Source organism: Carassius gibelio, chromosome A25, assembly GCF_023724105.1.
Source record: "Carassius gibelio isolate Cgi1373 ecotype wild population from Czech Republic chromosome A25, carGib1.2-hapl.c, whole genome shotgun sequence".
NCBI classification, from domain to species: Eukaryota; Metazoa; Chordata; class Actinopteri; order Cypriniformes; family Cyprinidae; genus Carassius; species Carassius gibelio.
This window is the reverse complement of record NC_068395.1, coordinates 4994522-5017673: the sequence shown is the minus strand read 5'-3', so window position 1 is coordinate 5017673 and position 23152 is coordinate 4994522. Positions and strand designations below refer to the sequence as shown.

The 23152-nt window shown below is 36.2% G+C and overlaps 3 protein-coding genes across 3 annotated transcripts; 1 reads left to right on the top strand and 2 right to left on the bottom strand.

Moving 5' to 3' along the window:
- The first annotated feature begins 3607 nt into the window (after positions 1 to 3607).
- Positions 3608 to 4818, top strand: LOC127947369 (cytochrome c oxidase subunit 8B, mitochondrial). Its single transcript, XM_052544452.1, has 2 exons — positions 3608 to 3832; positions 4621 to 4818. Exons 1-2 carry the CDS (start codon positions 3722 to 3724, stop codon positions 4726 to 4728), a joined length of 219 nt encoding a protein of 72 aa, XP_052400412.1. The 5' UTR covers positions 3608 to 3721; the 3' UTR covers positions 4729 to 4818.
- A 1320-nt stretch (positions 4819 to 6138) lies between these two features.
- On the bottom strand, positions 6139 to 10340 carry LOC127947368 (26S proteasome non-ATPase regulatory subunit 13). Its single transcript, XM_052544451.1, has 13 exons — positions 10143 to 10340; positions 9559 to 9637; positions 9440 to 9474; positions 8852 to 8907; positions 8688 to 8731; positions 8520 to 8606; positions 8152 to 8323; positions 7911 to 7990; positions 7452 to 7577; positions 7283 to 7345; positions 7059 to 7139; positions 6445 to 6561; positions 6139 to 6359 (listed from the first exon to the last, which is right to left on the bottom strand). Exons 1-13 carry the CDS (start codon positions 10241 to 10243, stop codon positions 6264 to 6266), a joined length of 1137 nt encoding a protein of 378 aa, XP_052400411.1. The 5' UTR covers positions 10244 to 10340; the 3' UTR covers positions 6139 to 6263.
- A 1340-nt stretch (positions 10341 to 11680) lies between these two features.
- Positions 11681 to 22794, bottom strand: LOC127946698 (synembryn-A-like). The gene is made up of 10 exons (XM_052543412.1): positions 22605 to 22794; positions 20494 to 20541; positions 20247 to 20267; positions 16654 to 17280; positions 15797 to 15891; positions 15386 to 15536; positions 13992 to 14087; positions 13770 to 13914; positions 12663 to 13005; positions 11681 to 12557 (listed from the first exon to the last, which is right to left on the bottom strand). The coding sequence occupies exons 1-9, from the start codon at positions 22713 to 22715 to the stop codon at positions 12812 to 12814; spliced, it is 1488 nt and encodes a 495-aa protein (XP_052399372.1). The 5' UTR covers positions 22716 to 22794; the 3' UTR covers positions 11681 to 12557; positions 12663 to 12811.
- Positions 22795 to 23152: the final 358 nt, after the last annotated feature.

The following is a 23152-nucleotide window of genomic DNA, read 5'->3' as shown; positions in this document are numbered from 1 at the left end:
ATACATTGCAAATTTAGTATGGCATTATGTTTCTCTGTAATGGAGCAGTCACTGTGTTTATGCATTAATGACTTTTTTTTTCTGTGTCAGTATTTATTTATTTATTTAAAATATAAATGGTACGTGATACATATAAATCAATCAACTTCCTGCTCTTTTTTTAAATCGTTCCATTTCTTATATTTTTATCTTACACCTACCAAATCCTACTTATTAAATAAAAGTGTTAACTTTACATCACCATTTATGCAGCCAACTCGATTCAAGCCATTTTGGCTTCAAGGTTACGACACTCTTACGAAAAAAATGAGATGTAGAATTTTAGAGAGACAGCTGTAGGGTAAATCTCACTGTATTGATTTCATAATGGGCGATGCTCTTGACGTCAGGCTTTTGTGCAGGTTAATGTAGAGAGTGTTCCCATTATAGGACAAGGTGCAAAGCAAGTGATGTCTCTCGCAGGGGGCTGTATCGAACCTTGGGTCCTGTTGTTAAAGAAGGACATAAATAGAGCAGTAGAGAACTGGACCGTTCAGATCGGTTTAGTTCTTCTGATCAAAAACGATTCTTGATCCGACAAAAATGGTAAATATGCATATCCGTATTTTTCTGTGCAGACATCAGCATAGAACACCAAATGATTTTTCATCTGTTTTCTCTTCATAGATATCAAGAATGTGGATTTTATGGACGTGCACAGTGATATTTTTACTGATGAGGGAGTGTCATTGCATTCAGAAGGTACCTTTATATATATATATATATATATAATTCCTTTAATTGTTTATTACAAATATTTTTTTGCTGTTTCTTTTACTCATGTACTGTTCATGTCTTTTAATAGACCACATTATCAAAGAACTGGGGACCACAGTCAATGCTTTACTTAAAAGGAAAACGTGAGTGTTGTCTGGTCTCCCCAAAACTCAAATCGATCGCCTGGTAGGCTAATGATAATCCTGAGTGTTTGTTTTAGCTAATATTCTGTTTGAAACAGTGATATGAATATAAGTGCCCAGATTTAGATTTCTTGCAGTATTCGTATTGAATTTCCCTTTTCCCCCCAGATGGAAGACGATTTGTTCCTGACATTGATGACATTATTCCAAGCTCAGGGTTAAATAGCTGGTATGCAGTTCTCAAAGGTACGGATCAATAATTTGTTAACGTGTGAAATGGTTGCAGATACTACAGGTAAATTAAGTTCTTGAGTTGCTTTACCTTCCATAATGCTGAGTGGTGTGTTTTCTTTAAGGGTTTCAGAAACTGAAGTCGCTGAATGCAAGAAAACAGTCAGGATTGTTCAAAACGCAGAACTTTGTTAACCGCTAACTGAAGTACAAACAGTTTACACAGTTAACCTCGGAACATTCTCAGAAGGTTCTTGCAAAGTTCTCTCAAAGTTATTGACAAACATTCTTCCAGTTGCATTAATATGACATTTGTTCAAAGTCATCTGGTCTTTTATAATGTTATCAAAACATTCGCACAAAAATGTTGTTTATACATTGTTTGTAAAACAATTCTCTCAAACATTTTAGTTGGACGTTAGTCTGTTTTTTTAAACATACCAACTATAACTTGTTGCAGAACATTCAAAGATAACATTCCCATAATGTTTGCAAGCTAAATTAGCATGTACATATAAAACATTCTTTTAATGTTTCTCTGATTTCAAGAAAAAAAAAACGTTTTGAAAACATTTAAAGAACTAGACATTTTGAAAACATTTATAAATAATGTTTTCATAACTTAAGGTGAATGTCAGCAACACTTAGAACGTATTTTTGTTAGCTGGGTCTGTACAGTGTGCCATATTTTGTAATGTTTAAGATTCAGAATAAATCCATTTATGTCAAATATAACTTTTTTTTTTGCCTTCTGTTAAGTTGTATTGTTCTGACATTAAACTGTTTAGCTTTATAATCTTTAGAAATTCACAATTAAGATGGAATATCCCAATGTTTTAACAGTGCTGTAAGTCATGTTTTATAAATAAAAGTACTTTGGTTTGATGTGTTAACAGATAACATTCACAGTGATGATGGATTATATCCTAAATTGTCATATATGGTTATTTTATGCATCCACATGACAAACAGAGATCAATGTATGTACTGTACATAAACGTAAATACATGCGAGGCAACTGAGGTACTTCAGATGACCTTAAATGCCTCCGACTCACAGCCAAAGTCCAACAGCTGCAAAGAGACAGATCAGGTCATGTGAGCCAGACGTGTTGTCTGATTAGAGAGCAATGGCTCCTTTCACTGCCATGTGCTTCAGTGTGTTCAATGAAAACACTGGGAGATATTCTCTTACAATATGTGTCTGTTTAACAGTGACAATTGCAAAGTTAATATTTCTCTCTGTCACCTTGCCATTAGCCAGTTTTACTTTCTCAGGGTCACATAACTTTGAAGCAAGCCATTCTGAATATGTTTGTGTTGTAATTTGAGGAAGTATTTGTATGAAAGGACAGTAAGGCTCTTGTAAAGCTCAAGCATTTTAACATGATCAGTTATTGCTTGATTGTTTACACAGTGGCAGGAAAATTAACTTACAAGGTGCAAATAAATGGTTATGATCACAAATTAATGCATGAAAACATCCAAAAATTTGTCGAATCCATTACTAATATTTGCTCATCTTTGTACTGTTTTCAAACTAAATATGATGTAACTTCCTAGATAATAATGCAATTAAAGGATTCGATCAAAATTCACACCGACAGTTGTTTAATTAAAAACGATGTTTTTCATCTTTAATTGTTTGAGTATATTTATCCTATTTGCTAGACACACTACTGTACAAAAGTTTGACGTTTTAAAAAATATATATATTATTCTCACCAAGACTACATTTAAAAATAGTAATACTGTGAAATAGTATTGCAATTTAAAATGCCAATTTAACGATAAAAAAGCATCCCCTATTAATATCAATGGTGAAGAGAGTTCTGCTGCTATTATTTTTCAGGATTCTTTGCTGAATAGAAAGATTTTTTATTTCCTTCCTGCTCAATAAAAGCATTAATTTCTTTCAAAACGGGTAATGTATATGATGGCGACATTTCTTATATATCAATAGCTCCATCTTCTGGTACATTACTGGTGGGGCAGAAATAACTCATCTAGTGGTTGTGGTTTAACAAGGTTCAAGTTCAAGTTCAACATACACTTTCAACAGTACATATTTCAAGTCTGCGTGCATTTTGAAATACAGGCTTGAAAAGCATCCATTTAACACTTAAACACTAAAATATAAGAAAATAACCCAAACAAAGTGTGAAAATGTAAAAGAAAAAATGCAGAAAATAAATCAAGGTAAAACTAGAGGCACTCGAAAAAAAAATGTATGAACATACAGATTCGGATTTTTGTGTTTCAGTGCTTCCGTTTATACATTTTAAGAGGTCTTGCAGGCTGCAGGCATCCTCTGACTGCAGGCACAAACACACTCTCCATCTTGGTGCGTCTTAATTTACGCAAACCGAGCCGGATAGCCAATTAAACAGAGCGAGCTTATCACACGCGCAGCGGATTGGCAAACACGCACATTTCCTTTTGTTTTTTCCTCTCCCTGACCTTAAATAGGACTTGGCAGGTGGACAAGATATTGCAGCTCTCGCTTTCCCTGTAGGGCGCATTTCGAGACCACTCGAGCCGCGCGCGACTGGAGCGTCTACTTTAGCGTTTGGATATATCCGAAAACAGACGATGTCAGGCTTGAATCGTTCTTTCAACCTGCTGAGGAGTGTGATGAGACATCAAATCACACCTAAAGCTAATATTTCAGCCAAACCAGCCAAGCATGTCCTGTCCGCTGGGGTGAGTATGAGCTGACTTTCACGCGACTAGTACATACTTGCGCACTTTGACCGGACTGACTGAGCGCGCAACAGTGCGACGGCCCATGGAAAAAGTGTTTACATTTAATACCCGAATAAGCGAATCTACAAAAGAATGAAATGAATACCTGTAGCCTATATAAATAATATCTGACCTGGTATAATTAAAGTGAGACGGGACAAATTCGAAAACGCCATTAGTCGTATTTGCGCGCTCACGTACAGTGTGGAAATGGCGCGCGAGTCTGTCATATCAACATTTTCGAAGCCGTTAAACGAAGAAAATAGTTTTAGAGTCTTTAATTAATGGCACTGAACTCCTTCGAGGCCTTCTGGAAACCAGCCAATTTTATGACCTTCTCGAACAAATAAAGGCGTCCTGTTGGGAAGTTCGCTTTGTTTCATTCGATACAGCTAAAAGGTTTTAAACCCTTGTTTACTGCTGGACTATGCTTGTTTACTAGTCTGGTCCAGCGAAAAAACAGTTTAGACCAGCTAATCCAGCTACTATGTTCCAAAACACAAATACCTCAGTTGTAGTTTATTTTCCATCTGGGGTAACTTAGTTGTGCACTGCTATATTTTGCCCAACGCATAATAGTCTCTAAGGGAAAAGGCAACAAAAATATAGCCAGCTTGAGTTAAATGCATGGGAAAATAGCTTGGCTAGTTTATATATATATATATATATATATATATATATAAAAAAAAAAATTCTAGACTAATATATTTCAGCATCTGATGACCGTCCCTGTGTTCTCAATGCAGGAGCAAACCTTTGTCATGGTGGTTATGTTCGCGACCATCCTGGGCCCCTCTGGCTGGATCCTGACAAATTTGGAGGAGTACAAGAAACGTCCTGGAGCAGCTAAATAAGAACCGTCTGCCTCTGAGCATTCCTCCTTACGAAGACTATTTAACCTTGTTAAGAATGTTTTAATAAACGATTGTCCTTGAACGCCTCAACTGGTGGCACTGGTCTGTATCGAATAAAATACTTAATCATTTTAAGTTGCATTCTGCATACAACACATGCTCTACAGTTGCTGTTAAATGATCAAAAGTCAACCAAACTGACCTTAAAACTGAAACTAAGATTCGCTAAATTAAAGTTAAAATATTGCAATAAGCACACTGATTCACACACTAGTTGTGTCCATTTTCCAATAAGCAGGAAATATCTTATAGGTAGATTAACAATTCTGATATATATATATATATATATATATATATATATATATATATATATATATATATTTGTTTCCATTATTAACAACAACAGAAAAAAGTACATTTATAAGATTTTGTGTTATGTAACCTTAAATTACAGAATTAATTTAAATGACAGAAAATTTTCATTTTAAAATTTAATTTAAATGAGTGTTTCTAACACTCTCTCTCTTCTATCCTTTTTTTCCTCTTTTTTCCCCTCTTTTGTAGTCATATAAACACCATGTTTTTTTCCTTTACAACTGAAGCAAATAGGAACACAAATACATTGTTTTTGATCATCACCACTATAGAAGTTACCCAACTACGATGATTTCCACTTCTGAGGCCCAGAAACATGAAAAGAGTCCATTATAAAAAAGATGACCTTAAAGTTACTGTAGAATGCAGATGAATGATGCAATATTTGAAATGGTTTTATATGTAGATATGTATAAAGATGAATCAAAATGTGCAAAGCTGCAAAAATATCTGCTTAAACCAAGATCAGATATTGTAAATAAAGTCACAAAACTTACTAACTTTTCTTTTTTTAATACAAGGTCGAAGGAAATCATCTCGTCTATTCTCTATTATGATTTTGCACTGTTTTTTTTTTTTTTATGCCATTGCTCCATTGTTTCAGTGCAGGATGTGGCCAGTGTAGGAGTGGGAGTAACTGCATTTCAAATTAGATTTTGGAGTTCACTTGAGGTCACACATTCCAAATGTTAAGCAGCAAACTACTGTATTTTCAGGGTTTCACTTTAACAGTGCTGTTCTCAACAGTCAATACAGATCTATAATGAACAGACCTATTAATGACAAAATGAGTGTGATTGTGGTTCAGATGAGTTGAGAAAAAAAAAACCTTCCTAATCCTACTCAAAATGATAAAGGGATAGTTCAACCAAAAAGTAAGATCTGTTATTATATACTCAACCCTCATGTGTGATATTCTTCTGCGGAACACAAAAGAAGATATTTTAAGGAACATTTTTAGCCTACGGCATATAATTATTTTGAGGGAGAGAACTATACCTTTACATTTTGTATTGCATATAAAAATCGAAAGAATGATTTTGAAAACAAGTTGCTTTAATAACATAATGAAGATACATGTATCACATAAAGAACAGACATTCGGGGAGAATGCAACGCAAGGGAACATTTGGATGGGACAGACAGTGTGAAGGACATTTCTAAGTGAGGATGTCCTGAGCCTGGTGTTCCACCAGCATGGCCATGTTGTTAACATCCCCACACCACAAGTCCAGACGATCCTTCATGCCCTTAATCTGTGGAGATGGGGAAAAACAATTTGTGTTGGCCGTAGAAAAAGCATATGTATGTGTATATAATGTCTCGTTGAGTTGGGCGTACCTGCTGCACATCCAGTACTCTGGGCTGAACCCAAGTCATGTGAACTTTCTGTTCCACCTCGTCGATGCTTCCCTTGATCAGTCCAACAGACAGAGCTTTCATCACCAACAGCTCCACCTAAGGGAAAGGATAAGGATAAAACCATCTCGCAGACACAGATTAAGTCTGGTCCTGGATTAAAAACACTTCTGATGACTGAAAACACCTCATTATTACTAGCTTTAACCTGAGTCTGGCAATGTGTCTGTTTGAAGAGATCTTGGCCAGTAACATGAAAAAATTAAATAATAAAAAAAAAATGTCTTACCAGAATACTGTATCTACATATAAATATTGTTATATATTAAATGTAAAAAAAATATATATATACATTTTTATTCTTTCTTTTCCTAGAAAGAAAACAAACCTCATTCGCTTGGCCTTTGCACATCAAATTTTTATTTAATGTCTTTCCATAATACTGTATCTATTCATATATTAATAAATACTGTTATATATAAAAATTATCTATAATTTTTATATATAACAAATATATATATATATAATTATATTTTTTTCCTATAATATATATAAAATTATTATAATTTTTTTTTGTCTAGAGAGATAAAACAAACCTCATTCTCTTGGATTTTTGCACTATGTGCAATTTCCTGGAACGTCAGCTGTCTGTGATTGGCTGGCCGTGTGAAAGTCATCTATGAAGACAATCAATCATTGTCTGTTTTAGCTTTGTTACTCAATAATGACTCGTCCTGTGAAACTTACTTAGCAATTTAACAATATACAGGTTTGAAGTCAATTACCAGCTTATTACATTTTTAATAAATAGCATTTATACCTCCATGACACAGAGTAACTGGATCTTCTGCATGAGTTTTGCCTCATGAGCTGCAAGATCAGGCTTTGAGGAGAGAAAAAAAAGTCAGGTTCACAGCAACAATACTGATGAACTTGATTTTTGAATTTTGAGTTTTACTACTACTAATAATAATAATTAATTTGCTCACCTGTTGACCCCATGCTGTCTTCAGGGCTTGGAATTTCTCCACGTTGCCTGCATTAAATGCATAGAGTGTATCTATGAGCCACTGTTTATCTGTGTTCCTCAGTGATTCAAGGACTGGGTGCATCAGCTGGAAACATCACAATAATGTGGTTTGTGCACACAATCTATCAGGACAAGCAGTTGCCAATGAAGTAGACAGAGCAGAAAAATGAACTTAAAATGTAAAATAAAATAAAAAAATGTCAATTCAAGTTTATTTGTATAGCGCTTTTTACGATACAAATCATTGCAAAGCAAAATTACGTTTCTACAATATTATTAGTAGCTTATAAGCGGTGACCGTCAGTTTATGTGCATATGGGAGGATTTTTCTGAAGAATTAAGACGTAGTAAACCAGACAATGAACACTATTGCAATCACACTTGTAGCAATATTTGTTAGTTCTGTACAGGCACTTACCAGTTCTCCAAAGTTGTACACTCCCTCTCCGAGCAGGCCGGCCAGACCTAATGTGAAAGCTCTTTCTTGTTGCTCTGCCTCTGTTGTGAGATAAATGTGCATTAACCTGCTGAATCACCGTTTTTTAATATTTTCACCTGAAATGATGCATGTATGATTTCTGTAGGGTCAACACTAGAGGGTGCTGTTTCCCTACGTATCTTGTCAAATGGAAACCTCATCCAGCAATCAGAATATTTACCAGGCACGTCTTTTGCTTCCACACATCCCAAGTACCGCAGGGCATCCTTGTAGTACAAAGCATGGTTCCCAACGATGCGGTAATATTTGCTCGACAGATCGTAAAACCGCCCGTGCACTGATGTCACACCCGGGAGATTGTTCAGCATCTCTTCCACTTCCTCTACTAATTTCTGCAAAAATATTATACAAAAGACTACATCAATAAAAGTGGTGTGGTCACATTAGCAAAATATCCACGTATTTCGGAAAATTCCAGATCATGTAGAATCCTATAGGAATGACTGGATTTCATTCATAAAAAAATCACTATGCGGAATGGAAAATGTGACTGCAACTTAAGAACAGAAAAATATGCAAATAAATGACCTTTGTCGCTGGGAGGTCATTGATGTCGAGCTGGAGGCTGCCAATTGTTGTTTTGCAGAGGATGACGGCCTCTTCACTGACCTTGACCTGATTGAGTAAAATAACAAACAGTGATTTCAACGCCGTCAGACACGTTACAAACTCAAACACAGGAGAACAACTCGCTACCTTCTCCTTTGTTTTCTCAAGAAAAGTGATGGCTGTAGTTGGCTCTGTTGAAAAACAAGAGATGGTATTAATATTACAACATAAAGTAGTATTTTTTTTAGTTTACACTTTACAGCCCTTGTGTTGGGAATCACCGAACACTAATGGGAAACACAAAGCTGTACCTGGCATTTGTCTTGCAACATGAAGGATGATTTCTACTAAGGACAATGGGTTGATTCTGTCAAAAAAAAAAAATCCATTAAATTGCAATTAATAGTTTTCCAGAAGCAGAAGATCATCACAGCTAACGAGTTGCTAATTACGCATTTTACTGCATTCAGAGTTGTCTCTTTTCTGTATGAACGGTGGGAGAAAGTACGAGGAACAAAGTACATTTTGACTCAGTGTTGCCACGTCTTGCTAAAAACAACAACAACAACAACCGGCTAATAAGAACAAGCCCACTTTAATACAATCCAGATGAACATAAAATATTGCCAAAAGCGAAATAAGATCAAAAACGCTTAATAAACAATGCTTATAATAAGTGGTCATGCCAACACTTCAGAAGTGTGCTTCTTACAAATGAGTCACTGTTTTGTCACTGTCAAAATATTACTTATTAATCACATATTTAAATGTGGCGGTCACTTCTGAAACCTTACAGTGTTTACATGCTCAATGAACCGAGGCTCTAAAACGACAGACTGAACTATTATTATTACAAGTTTTCAGACACATGAGTGAATCTCATCAGAACTGCATCTTACCTGTGTTCGAAATCACTGAGGAAGTTTTCATACAGCTGTGGAAAGCAAATACAAACTCTTCAAAGGTTTCACAACACATTTCTAAAGAGTGTAAATGCAGCTGAATCCTGATACTGTACCTGAATGAGACCGTCCCCTTTGGAGAAATAGGGGTCCTGCACGAAGACGGTCAACTTCAGAGTCAACTGATGCCACAATCTGTCAAAAGAGAAAGACATATATACATGTAAATAAATCTGTTTATCTGTCTATCAACCCATTTATATATGAACCTACCTATTTTTCTATCTAAACATCTAACTATCTATCTATAAACTGATGGGCTGATATTTTAAGTCAAGCAAGCAGCTCAGGAACTGATTTAACAGCTTACAAAGTGTAACTTAAATGAATAATGCATGATTTAAAGCAGTATATTACATTAGAAAAAAATATTTAGATGAAAAACCTGAAAACAGCAACACCAGTAACGTTACAGACTAACATCTCTCCTCAGCAATGACTTGCTAGCCACATAAACACGCCAGAGCTCATTTTACAATAACTGCAACAACACATATAAAAGCACAGGCAAATTAAGGGCCAACACTGTCTTTAAACACATTCCAAGTGGACCTGGTAGAGTATATGCATTTTTATAACTAATATAAGTAGCCTTTAGCTTAGCATGCTAAATGACTCAGCTAGCCCACATCATTCATACTTTCTGTTGTACAGATCCTCCATTGAGTGCCACACTGAGGCCATCTCAGGCGTCGGGCTCTTGCTCTGCTGTTGTTTGAGGTAACCGATGACATCTTTCATCTTGGGTGAATGTTTGAGGCAGAAAAGTGATGCTCTCGCTGCTGTCACGAATCAAACTACACCAATAAATTAAATGGACGCAGTGCAAAACAGCACGCTACCGCCACATAGTGGATTGGAGGCAGGGTTGCCAAGTTCCAGGAAAATATCAACCTTAAGCTGATTCACAAGTTTTGAGTCACGTGTGAGCAGACTTGCCAAAATGGGCTACTTTAACACTGTTGGTTTTCATGTACGCTGGTTGTAGCTACCTCCATAACGTGACACTTAGCTTCTGGAATGTGAATTGTACCAGGGGAACCCCGCCAAAAACGTGTAATTTACTCCCTCCGTTTGTCGAGAAAACCTGGCAACCCAGTGTCTCCATCAAGAGCATAATTAAGCTCGCGCGCGCACACACGCATTCCATTTTGCTTTTCTTCTCTTCACGTGAACTCTTTTGTTTTGTCTACACACAGGCATAATCAATTTAAAAAGTAATTTACAGTGCTGATGTGGGCAAAACTCACATAATCTCTAGTTTCTGACATGACATTATAAAGAGGCCCTATAAAATTTTAGCAGTCCTTCCTTAGTAGGCCTGTTCATTCTGAGGAACAATGCATATTAGTAAAAAGATCCATTTCTTTCAAAGGCCGTGGTACATTAAATCCATGCTTTCATGTTGTTCACCCCAAATTCTGTTCCTACCATCAGAATGTCTCTGAAGAAATCAGACCAGACAACTTTTTTAGTGAGCCTGTGTGAATCGTAACCTCAGTTTGCTGTTCTTAGCAGACAAGAGTGCTGGTGTGGTCTTCTGATGCTGCTTCAATGTTCGACTTGTTGTGCGTTCAGAGATGCTCTTCTGCATATCTTGGTTGTTATGAGTGGTTATTTGAGTCACTGTTGCCTTTCTATCAGCTCAAATCAGGCTGGCTATTCTCATCTGACCTCTGGCATCAACAAGGTTTTTTCTGTCCTCAGAACTGTCTCTCAATGGACATTTCTCCGAACCATTCTCTGTTAACCCTAGAGATAGTTGTGTGTGAAAATCCCAGCAGATCATCAGTTCCCGAAGCACTCAGACCAGCCCGTCTGGCACCAGCAACAAGGCCATGTTCAAAGTCACATAAAACCCCTTTCTTCCTCATTCTGATACTCAGTTTGAACGTCTTGACCATGTCTACATTCCTAAATGCATCGAGGTGCCATGTGATTGGCTAATTAATTAGATACTTGTGTAAACAAGCAGTTGAACATGCATAAATACAGGCATACTTTTATGAATATATATACTTTTTCATTTTTACACACGCACACACACACACACACACACACACACACACACACACACACACACACACACACACACACACACACACACAGACAAATAAATAAACAGCATTATATGAAAATATCAATAACAAAAGGTAGGTATATAAAACATCTCAAATGAGAAATTCAGCTCTTTTATTATCATCTCACAATAAATCTCTTTAAACATAAAGTGATATAAATTATTCAACATTCCCTTCAGTTATTCGCACATAACTACACGGGCCACCAACAACAATATACAGTAATTCATCCTTTTACCACAAAGAAAAAATTTAAAGTTGATCACAGGAGGTTTTATATGCTCCTGGGTAAAACAAAAAAATGTCATAATCTCATAAACTAGATAATTACTGTAACTTAAAATTCTCCTTGCTCAGCTCAACTCAGCTCATCATAAAACCAAATGAATGAATGAATGAATGAATGAATAAATAAATAAATAAATAAATATCAGGGCTCCACCATCACTGTCATCACCCAGTGTCACTTTTGTTTTCTTCTTAGACATCATTCTAGATGAAAAATAAAGTCTGTGATGTATAACTCGGAGTTCCATTCAATGAATCCTGTTATATTAATAAACTAGCACTGTGCAACCAAACCTTGTTTTCATTGTCATTGTACAGAAAATATTACCATTGTCACTGTACAGAAAAGACAAGCCAATACAATAAACCTCAACTGAAACGAAATAACAATCACCAGGTGTTTTCCTTTGCAAACAAAACAAAGCATTTAAATCTTTGTGTGTCAAACGATTCAATTATTTTATAGGATTCACAATACACTTCCGTTTTTGATTAGAATTAAACCATCTTATCCTTCCTGTTAAAAGCCTCGAGACTCATTTCAGGAGAATCAGTTTGTGTCACTGTCGCTGTCAGAATTATTGGGCTCTCCGAACTGTTGGCTGGCTAAATAATGAAGCTCTTGTGGCTCCAATGAAGTCATTTTACCATCAGCTCCGATTTTCATTGGCTGGATCAGCTGCTCCCTGAAAGAAAAGCAGGTTAGCGGTTACTTACAGTTGACGTCATGCTATATTGAAAGCACAATGGCAGCATCACTGCTTGTAAGCTTCCTGAAGTCACTTTATTACCTGGAGAGTTTATCGAACATTTTGACAAGTTTCATGGCTTCGTATTCTTTTTGTTCTTCAGTCATTCCCTCCATAGGGTTAGGCTGCTCCTCCTCCACACGGCCGGTCACTCTGGATTGATGCTGTACAAGCCAAAATAATAAAGATAATCATATTTTTTTTCTAACTAAGATTTTATGGTTTCTGACAATGACGTACTGAGGTTTAGCCTCTCTGTACTCCTCGGTATCACTGTCCTCATCTTCTGAGTAATGTCCAGGGTCTCGGCCGCCTCTCAACAGTCCCCGAGCGGCCAGCAGCCCTGCTGCGTTACCATAACCTGTGTACTTGATAAACCTGGAAACTGATAGACAGAAGAGAATCAATTATTTTATTACAAAAGATCGTCTTTCCAACTTTTGGCTAAATCTATATATACACTACTGATCAAAAGTGAGATTTAAAAAAATCATTATATTAAGCAAGGACACATTAAATTAATCAAAAATGACAGCAGAGAGATTTATAATGTTACAAAGAACTGGTTTCAAATAAATGCCGTTCATCCAAACTTGCTATTCATCAAATAATCCTGAAACAGAATGTTTCCACAAAAAATATGAACAACTGTTTTCAACATCAATAAATAATAAGAAATGCTTTTTGAACACCAAATCAGCATATTACAATGATTTCTGAAGGATATATATATATATATATATATATATATATATATATATATATATATATATATATATATATATATATATATATATGAAGTGTTTTTATTCTTTTAGGAATTAAACAAATATAACCAGTCCTAAACATTTGAAAGTTTATGTAGCTTAATCAACTTTTTTTTAATAAGATGTTAATGTGTGGGGGATAATCTTTGCAGTCCCCACTAGAATACATCATTTATTCTTAATTTCAAATGGCATTAAATTCACATAAAATTGCATTTTCCAAACTATAGTGAAGCAATATATTAAAGAAATGTACTGGTGTTGCTAAAACATTTTAACAAAAAAAAAAAAAAAAAAAAAAAAAACATGTTTAAAATACACTTTTTTTTCAATGTGTGATCTCAATATTCCAGTGATTTTTTTTTGTGATAATGTAACGTACCACTCTCCTTGCACAGCACAAACAGGAACTCAGCCGCGCAGTGCTTCACGTCCGTGTCTATGTGTGTCATTAGACGCACTAGCTTGTTTCGTAGAGCGTTCCCGACCTCAGGTCTGTTTTTGACATCTCGTAATGGTGGAAGCACCTGTGTAGAACGGCAACACATACACTTTCATTACCAAAAAGCAAACATCTCTCAAGTTCACAATCAAGAAATCTCACCTTCATCCTTAAAAACTTCCTGGTCTCTCTGTGGATGCGAGCGCTCTCCGTTAGTAGATTTAGCGAGGGCAGCAGTGTTTCTTTCAGCTTGTTTCCCTGGAAACAATGTCAACAAGTTGAGCAGTTAAAGTGTTGTACATTGGATCTCCAGCTGTGTCCTGGTGTAGAAATCCCTCAAAGCGTTCCCTTCATACCCAGCACAAAAACAATAACAACACAACCGGCACAAACAGGTGTAGAGCAGCTCCCAGAAAAAATACTTTCATCGCAGACGTTTCACATCAACCCATCACAGCCAAATTCAAGTTCTAATTTATTTGTATTCATAATACACATTTTTTTGAAGCAGCTTTACAGAAAATCATGTTTATAATATCTTAACATCGCCATGTTTTCTAGTCACATTTAGCAGATTCGAGCAATGATATAAATAAGTCATAATGAAGCAGTTTAGATTTGTTATATAGTACATATCACATGAGAGGATAAAGTTGGACATACTGTAACTATATATTAAATTTTATATAAAGAGCTGGCCAATAATACAGTTAGCATTTTGTGACAATATAAATAAACATGCAGCTGAGATTTGCTACACACACACACACATATACATATACAAAAGTTGCATAAACTGTAAATTAATTAAAAAATGAATGTAAAGTAATTTAATTTTTTTGTACTTTTCACTTTTTTATAGATAAAAAAAATAATGTAAATACCATCTCACAAAATGTGTAATTCTATATATAATTTGCATATTTGCAAAGACGAACAAAAATGATGTTTAGTGTGATTGTAAAGTGTGATTTCGGACCAATGAGATTTCACTGTGGGCGGGGCCTCCCACCACTGGAAGAAATGTGAACGTTTTAAGTGGCAACCTTTCAGTCATTTTCTTGAAACCAACATGGAAGTGACTTTAACTGCAATTCATCGACTGGCCACTAGAGACTGGCTCCAAAAAGGAGTCAATCCCATAGTTGCCTCATGTTAAAATACCCAACTTTACAGCAGAAAAAAAAATCTGTTTGCAGCCTGGTAATGTGTTTTTGGTCTGTATAGCTAATGACAGGTAGACTGCCACTGCTGTCACAACAGTCAAGCTAGGTAGGTGTGGTTTCAGCAACTAGCTCCACCCACATCCCCGCCTCTTTGCCCATTTTCAATTATCCAGGAGTGATGCATGGTGACGCGCTACCAAGTTGGGGATGGCCAGCTCTGCCCAATTTGGGCTTCAAAAATGTTCTTCAGAAACTTATGGATGATGTCATGGACACTATGTACTACTTTATACAGTCTATGGAATGTTTTATTGTGTTTTAACCTTTTTAAATTATGTTTTGAAATATTAACAGTACACTTTTGCATAACAGAAGTATTCCGTTGCTCACCCGGTCGAGTCTTTTCTCCAAAAACTCCACCAGCACCTTAACGGCATCCATGTTGACGCCCATGTACTCGATAGAGCCCTGCTGGACTTTAGGCATCAGCAGAACGTCAAGACACGGAAGCGGCAGGTTCCCCAGAAGGTTCACCGTGTGGCTGTAAAACAAATTCACATCAAATTTGCTTTCCTTTTACAAATCAGCTAATTAATTGGGATTGAGATCCCTGTGGATCTGCTCTACAAATCAGAGCAAGACACATGGTGGAAATCTGTGCCAGTGTCTCACTGTCTCAAACGATTTTACATAATTTGGTTGTGAGATTTAATGCATTATTGAGAAACTGTATCCTTGCCTTAATAAAACTTCTGTTCATCTATATATCTTCTGCCCCTCTGTGAGTGTGTGTGTGTGTACCTATGCATCTCCTCCGTGCGCTCCTCTCCCTCTGAAGTGCTCATGATGCAGTGCCTCAGTATGGCACCCAGGTGTCTGTAAGTGGCTGCTTCCTCCTGCAACACACACACACCAGCACAATGCACGTCCCACGAAACCACATTAGATCCGCATCGCTAATTAAATACTGTTATTTACACTGAGAGAACAGATCTAATTTCTGCAGGTGTGTATTCAGCAAAATGCGGGAATAAACTGACACACTTCTGTGGGATTAAGGGAAAATTAGAAAATGAAAAATTACTTAATATCACAATATTAAGAAACAAACAACAAAATTACAATCTACAGTAAGGAATGCACAATCCCCAAATATCAGTATTGGTTTATTTTCTTAATTTTTAAGAAATTTAATTAATTTTATTTATTTATTAAAATTATCGCAAGTCTTAATAGACAGATAATGGCATTAATGTTTTTTGTTTTTAATGAAAAAAATCTGTATTTATTTATAAAACTGGCCATCATATTTGTTAGCATTGAACATGAATAATAAATGAAATATATCTTGATTACCAAGTCAGCATAATAACATTTTTTGTTTTTGGTTTGTTTTATATTTATACTTTATAATATTCCATTATAGAACTTTTTGCACTGTTGCACTATTTTCATGAGAATTAAGCACATCTTACTCCTCAGTGTATTTTTTGTAATTATATCACAATGCAATAATTTCTTTTAGAATACAATAACTTTTATTGTTTTGCCATAAAATATCTTATATATATATATATAGACACACACACACACAGCACTGTCACTGTTTGCCCACAAAATATTTCCTGACACAACTGAATGTGGTTGCATTGTCTCACCTCATCCACTTTACGGCGGTTGGAATCAAAGGTGACGTTAAAGAGGATCTTCAGGATCTCCATGGCTCTCTCCGTCTCCTGCCTCCCCAGCGGGGGCAGCTCTGAGCAGCCGTCAAAGCCTGCACGTGCCACCTCGTACGTGTCGGGCCAGCAGAGGCCGAGCGTGGCATCCAGAGCCTCCGACAGCAGACTAACACCCCGCAGCTCTCGTGCCAGCTGGGCTCTTATGTCCACACGCAGGGCGGTGATCAGGAACGTGAGACGCAGGTCGAAGAATCGCACATCGTGGTTCCACTGTGGCTCACGGCACTGTTTCAGCCTCTTTGCCAATCCCACGATCAGTTGGAGCTCCGCCCCCGCCTCCTGAGCCGCCTCGCTGTTGAACACGATGTTGCACAAGCACTTCAGGGCTTCCACGATCACTTCCAGGTCTGGGATCTCGGGTGTGATGCCCTCACCCTGACCAAGGCCAGCATGTCGGATCAGGATCTGCATGGCATGGCGGGTGGCAAAGGGGGCCAGGCTTTTCTTGTCACGGGACAGGATGCGGATGGTTTCCAAGCAGGCCAGCTGACAGGACGGCTGGAGGTCTCTCTCCAGGAAGCCCATCACTAATTTGCCGAGACGCTGAAAGGCAAGAGAGAGATAAGTTGTCAGATTTGTGTCAGATTTTACAATGGACATTATCAAATTTGTGCACCAATGTTTTTTCTTTTTAGTACTTAAAAATTACTTTACATTTTTTTTTTTATTAATTTACATTTTTTATTATATAAATACATACATGTGTGTGTCTGTGTAGAAATTATAAATACATAAAATAATTAAAAGTGCTTCCGTGCTGAATTAAAAAAGTATTTCTTTCTTTCTTTCTTTCTTTCTTTCTTTCAAAAAAAGACTGAAGTCACACATTTGAAGGGTGGTGTATATATTTTAGATACTAAATATAAGATAAATACAGAGATATAAAAAGATATAGAAATACATAAAAATTACAAATATACAACATATTTAAAGGGGTCATAAGACACTGCAAAAAATAACATTATTTTGTGTAATGCAATGTGTTTATGGAGTTTAAGGTAAAAAAAATATATATATTTTCCACATACTGTACATATTGTTTCTCATCTATGCCACGGCTTACTGAAATGCATTAATTTTTACAAAGCTCATGGTTCTGAAAAGCGAGGCGTGCTCTGATTGGCCAGCTATCCAGCATGTTGTGATTGGCCAAATGCCTCAAGCGTGTGATGGAAAGGTTAGGCCCCTTAACATACTGTGATGCCGTGTGCCTGCGCAATGAGACAAAAACAATAAGACCCATACAAACGAGGCATTAGCTGCATCCAATGGGGACATAATTACTGATTACAATGACTTATACTCTTTTTACGCGTTGCATTGCGATGCATTGTATTGTGCTGGGTAAACATCGGAGAAACGACAAACAACAAGTGCTACTGCTCAAAACTCGCCTTTGAATCATCAGCGACAAACTCTTAAAATAGGAAAATGTTCTTACAGTCTGTGAGTCAGAACTCAAAGATTTCAGCTTTGAATCGCGCTTGCGACTTGTTTATGCTAGAGTAGCGACATAACAACATCATGTCCATTTTCCCCATTCTTCCCAAGGTAATTTAATGAATCACACTGGGTGTTGTAGAAATAGACACCTGGAGTTTCTGAGAGGGATAATTCATAGACAGCTCGTATACACGCACGGGTGGAAGAGTGACAACTCCTCGAATTCTCCCTGACTGTGTTTCACGGCCGAGACCTTCAACTGTCTCGCTCTAGAATTTACAGTTACCAAATTGGAGTCCAACTGTGATACGTCCTTACATAACCCAGGCAAGCAATGAACAAAATGAGATCTGTTTGAAACCTATCTGTGACAGCACATGGTGATAACCAAATATAGCAGCATTAAGGTTAGAGCTTTTACCAGGGGTTTCCAAAGTGGGGCTCGCAGTTTTATTGTAAAATGCTATGGAAATAATTATGTACTAATAATTATTTAGAATTTATACACATATTTACCACATAACACATTAATAATTGATTACGCCTTTAGTATTAATGACATGATAATTATTAAATTAGCAAAAATAGCAGCATTATAGTGTTATAGTCTATACCAGGGGTTTTCAAACCCTGGAGAGAAACATTGCAAAGTATTTGGGAGAGAAAAAAGGTGTAAATAAATCTGCTTATACATACAAGCTAATCTGTTATTACTCATGCATATAAATTACATGAGCTAACAACAACAGTTTATCATAAAAACGTTATGCAAAACTTTAGACATGTAGATAATTTTTGTCTTTTGTGACTAGTCCCACAATGTTCTGGAATGCTCCAGAAAGTACTAGAATTTTACAAAATGTTATAAAAACTTCTAGAATGTTCCCATCCTTGCAAAAGCAAAAATTAGTACAAAAACGTATCTGTACTAAACCAAATTTTCACAATTAATGACAGAAATTCTAAAATTTGCCTGACTACATATTTACCAAAATATTGACGCTATGTGAAAATACATTTTACAATAATAGTTAGCACCAAGGAAATACAGATGAACCATAAAAAGTTTTACATTTTGTAATTATTTTTAATTTAATGGTTTCTTTTGGCTTTAGTATGAATTTAAATATTATTTAGTTTTTAAATTGCAACAAAAATTGTCTTTATAATATCACAATTACTATTTTCCTCACACAGTATAAAGAGAAAGAGAGTTCTTTGCAAGGCGGTCATTATTTTGGGGGGTCCTTGGCATCAAAAAAGGTCTATACATCTCAGTGCAAATGTGATTTACTGTAGTAGTGCTTTTGGTAAAGTGGTATATTGCTGTTGAAGCTGAAAGTCGAGTATTTTAAGCAACTCTGATGACCAGAGTGGCCATAGAACTGAACACTGAAATAAACAAAAAATAAATAAAAAAATAAAAAAGAATAACAGGATGATAGTGAAAAGTGGTAAAAGTCTGCAACAAAAATCTTGCATTCTCTCCTCCTTTTTAAAAGATATCCTATTTTTAAATGAATTTATGAATAATATTTTATTGTTTGCATGAAGCATTGATTTTTCTCTGCTTTCCTCAACCCACCAGAAAAGACCACGAGCCATTTTCTGGTCGTGACCCATTAGATTTGAGAACCACTGGTCTAGATATTAGCATTGGCCATTTAAAGACTTGTATTGATCGACCACAAGTTTCAGCGTCACCAATGTACTCAAATGGGAAAATATTACTGGTGTAAACAATGCAAATGGAATGAGACAGCACACAGATAAAGATCTCATTTGTTTCACTGCCAAAGAAATCATTTTTGACATGTTTCTGAACCACGTTGATTCCCATTAAACATTCTCCAGCCATCTCAGCACAGTGTCATCTTACAAAGCCCTAAAGCAATTTCTTTATATTTCTGTAATGTTCCCATCATGTGATACTATAAAACCTTCTTGTTATACAGTAAAGTCAAAATACCAGATTTGTCTAGCCTTAGACAATTAGGAATGAGAAATAGGCTTTGGGTTCTATGCTAATGCTACGCTACATCTAAAACATCTAGCTACCCATATACCTCTTCTTGCAAATGTCCATCCTACCGAAATGGCGAGCACCAAAAGTAAAGCAAGGACACATTACAATAGTGCTAAATATGATTCAATAGATATCACCTGATAATTGAAGATATTTGGCAATTAAATATTAATTTCTAATGAATACGTAAAGTATTGTTTCTAAAATGGCTAGACAAAGCATTAAAAAGCTTGTTGTTCAGGGCTGAATTGCTGACTGCTTGCATTTTAAAATTGAGTTAGGCTTACCTCTCTGTCTTCCTCCTCCCCAGAGGTAAATGAAAAACACTGTGATTTCTAAAAGAGAAAAAGACAACAGAATGTGAAATACAAACACATACATTTATGAATAAATACAAAAAAATACTTTCAAGGAAAAGTCCACCCAAGAATGTATTCACCATCAGGTCATCCAAGATGTAGATGAGTTTGTTCCCTAATCAGCCGAGATTTGGAGACATGTCGCATTACATCGCTTGCTCATCAGTGGTTTTTTTTGCAGTTGAATGGGTGCCGTCAGAATGAGAGTCCAAACAAAAAGATCACAATAATCCACACCACTCCAGTCCAACAATTAACATCTTGTGAAGCAAAAAGCTGCATGTTTGTATTATAAAAATTCATCAAGGCAATTTAAACCACCGCTTCAGATCAAAATACAAGTCTATAATCCATAACAATGCATCCTCAAGCTAATAAATCCATGCCCTGTTGTCCTCTCACATCAAAACCCACCAACATATTTTATTAAGAACTGTTTTGTTTGTAAAAGGTGCTTGATCTGTGCATATTTCTCTTCTGATTCAGACAAGACTACTTTTTCATTAGAGAAAGTGATATTATGGACAGAGAACTCGTATTTTAGATGGAAGCAATGGTTTGGAGTTCAAAAATGCAGCTTGTCGATTCACAAGTCATTATTTATTGAGCTGGATTGGTGTGGATTATTGTGATGTTTTTATCAGCTGTTTGCACTCTCATTCTGACGGCACCCATTCACTGCAAAGGATCTATTGGCTGAGTAAGTGACGTAATGCTAAATTCCCAAAATCAGTTCTGATGAAGAAACAAAGTCATCTAGATCTTGGGTGGCCTGTGGGTGAGTACATCTTCTGCAAATGTTAATTTTTGGGGTTTTGGGTTTTAGGTTGGATCTAAAAATGTAAATCAAAAGCAAAACATCAACCTAAGCGTCATTTATTTGAATTTATTTTAATGTTTATTATTATAAACATTATTAAACTTTTTTTTTTTATTCAAACATACAGCATATGTAATGCAGTGGGAAAAAACTGACAAAATATATCTTCATGAGCAATAACAAAACATTTTTATATTTCTGTACAGGCTTGTAAATTCAATGGAAATTTTAATTTATAATCTCTTGATATGTATCAGTGACACATCAGTTCTGTCCTAAATCATGATTAGAGCGCTTAACCCCATGAACCTCTGTGATACCGGCTCACAGAGTATCAGGATCAGCCTAAGAAATCTATTTATGTAGCTTGAGTCCTAATCTAACCAACGTCACACAAAGTTCTTTAACTCATATGACTTTGCCTTTTTTTTTTTTTTTTTTGGTTTCTAGGCGGATTTAAATTTACCACTAACCTATTTATCAATTGTTAAGATTTTAAAGGCCTCTCTGGTTTTTAGGATTTTAGGCATACAATCTAAAAAGGAAGGCCCCAGTAGCAGTACACAAAGGGCCTAATATCAGAGAATACAGTACTTAAAATTATGAAAACTGCTTGAAAGGATTATTTATTTTAAGAGGAGTCGAGTAAAGCTCTGCACTGCTGTTGACATCAGAGCATGTCAGCTTCGTTTCAAGCTATTTTGCCGTTGTAAAGAATTATGTAATGGCTTGTCATTATGACAAAATAAAAATGACAACATGAACAAACCCTTAGGCTATACTTATTCTATTCTGTTCTTCATTTGAATATGATATTTCTCTTTTTTTTTCAATATTCTATTCTATTCTATTTTTATTTATTTGTTTATAATATTATGTAAAAACATAACGTTCCTGATAAACATCCACGTCTATACGGGTAAATGTCCTTTACTAGTGTAATTTCTTTATATGCATTTGCATAATTTGAAACGCCTTATTCCGATCATGGTGGAAGCTCCGCATCGAAGGTTTTTTTTCATGCAATATTTACAAAACAGAGGACCATTGTAACAACCAAATGTCACAGTGCAGTAAACTCTAAAATAGCCTATGCAATATTTACAAAAATATATGACTCTTATGGGATCAAAAAAGAAACACTTTCCATATGCACAAAACAGTCACTTCCTCCCAGAATATTTACATCCATCGTCTTATAACCTAACATAATATGTACCTCTTTATTAAAGGTCTGTAGAGCTGTCAGTGCGGCGTCCTGATCGCCTGTTTCCATCTTCTGTATGATGACATTTAAGTCCATTTTCATCGCTGTTCCACCCTTCTGCATTCAGGAAGAGCCAAATATCATGTAAACACAATCAGCTTCAATCCTCCAGCTTTCCCAGAGCGATCCACTAGCTCCTGGGTGATGCGATTAAAGAAACTTTGGAATACTGGGATTTGTAGTGAAGACCATAGGTGAAGACTACAATAAAGTCCCATCTCAGGCCTGCGCATTGTTTGTTGTGATTGGCGCGGCTGCGATCCAATCATAGACTGCGAGAAGGAGTGACGCTGGCCAATCATGTTACAGGAGGCGGGACGTTTTGGTATACAAGCTGTGGAGGATGAGGAGATAGGCTACTCAATTCTTGATAATGCTTGTTAATTTTGGCGTCTCCTTTATTTGGTAATATCTACTGGGACAAAGCATGGAAAAGGCAAAATAGTAGGCTACAGGGTTCTGTATCAATAACACATTGAAATAAATAAGTGTGAATTTTG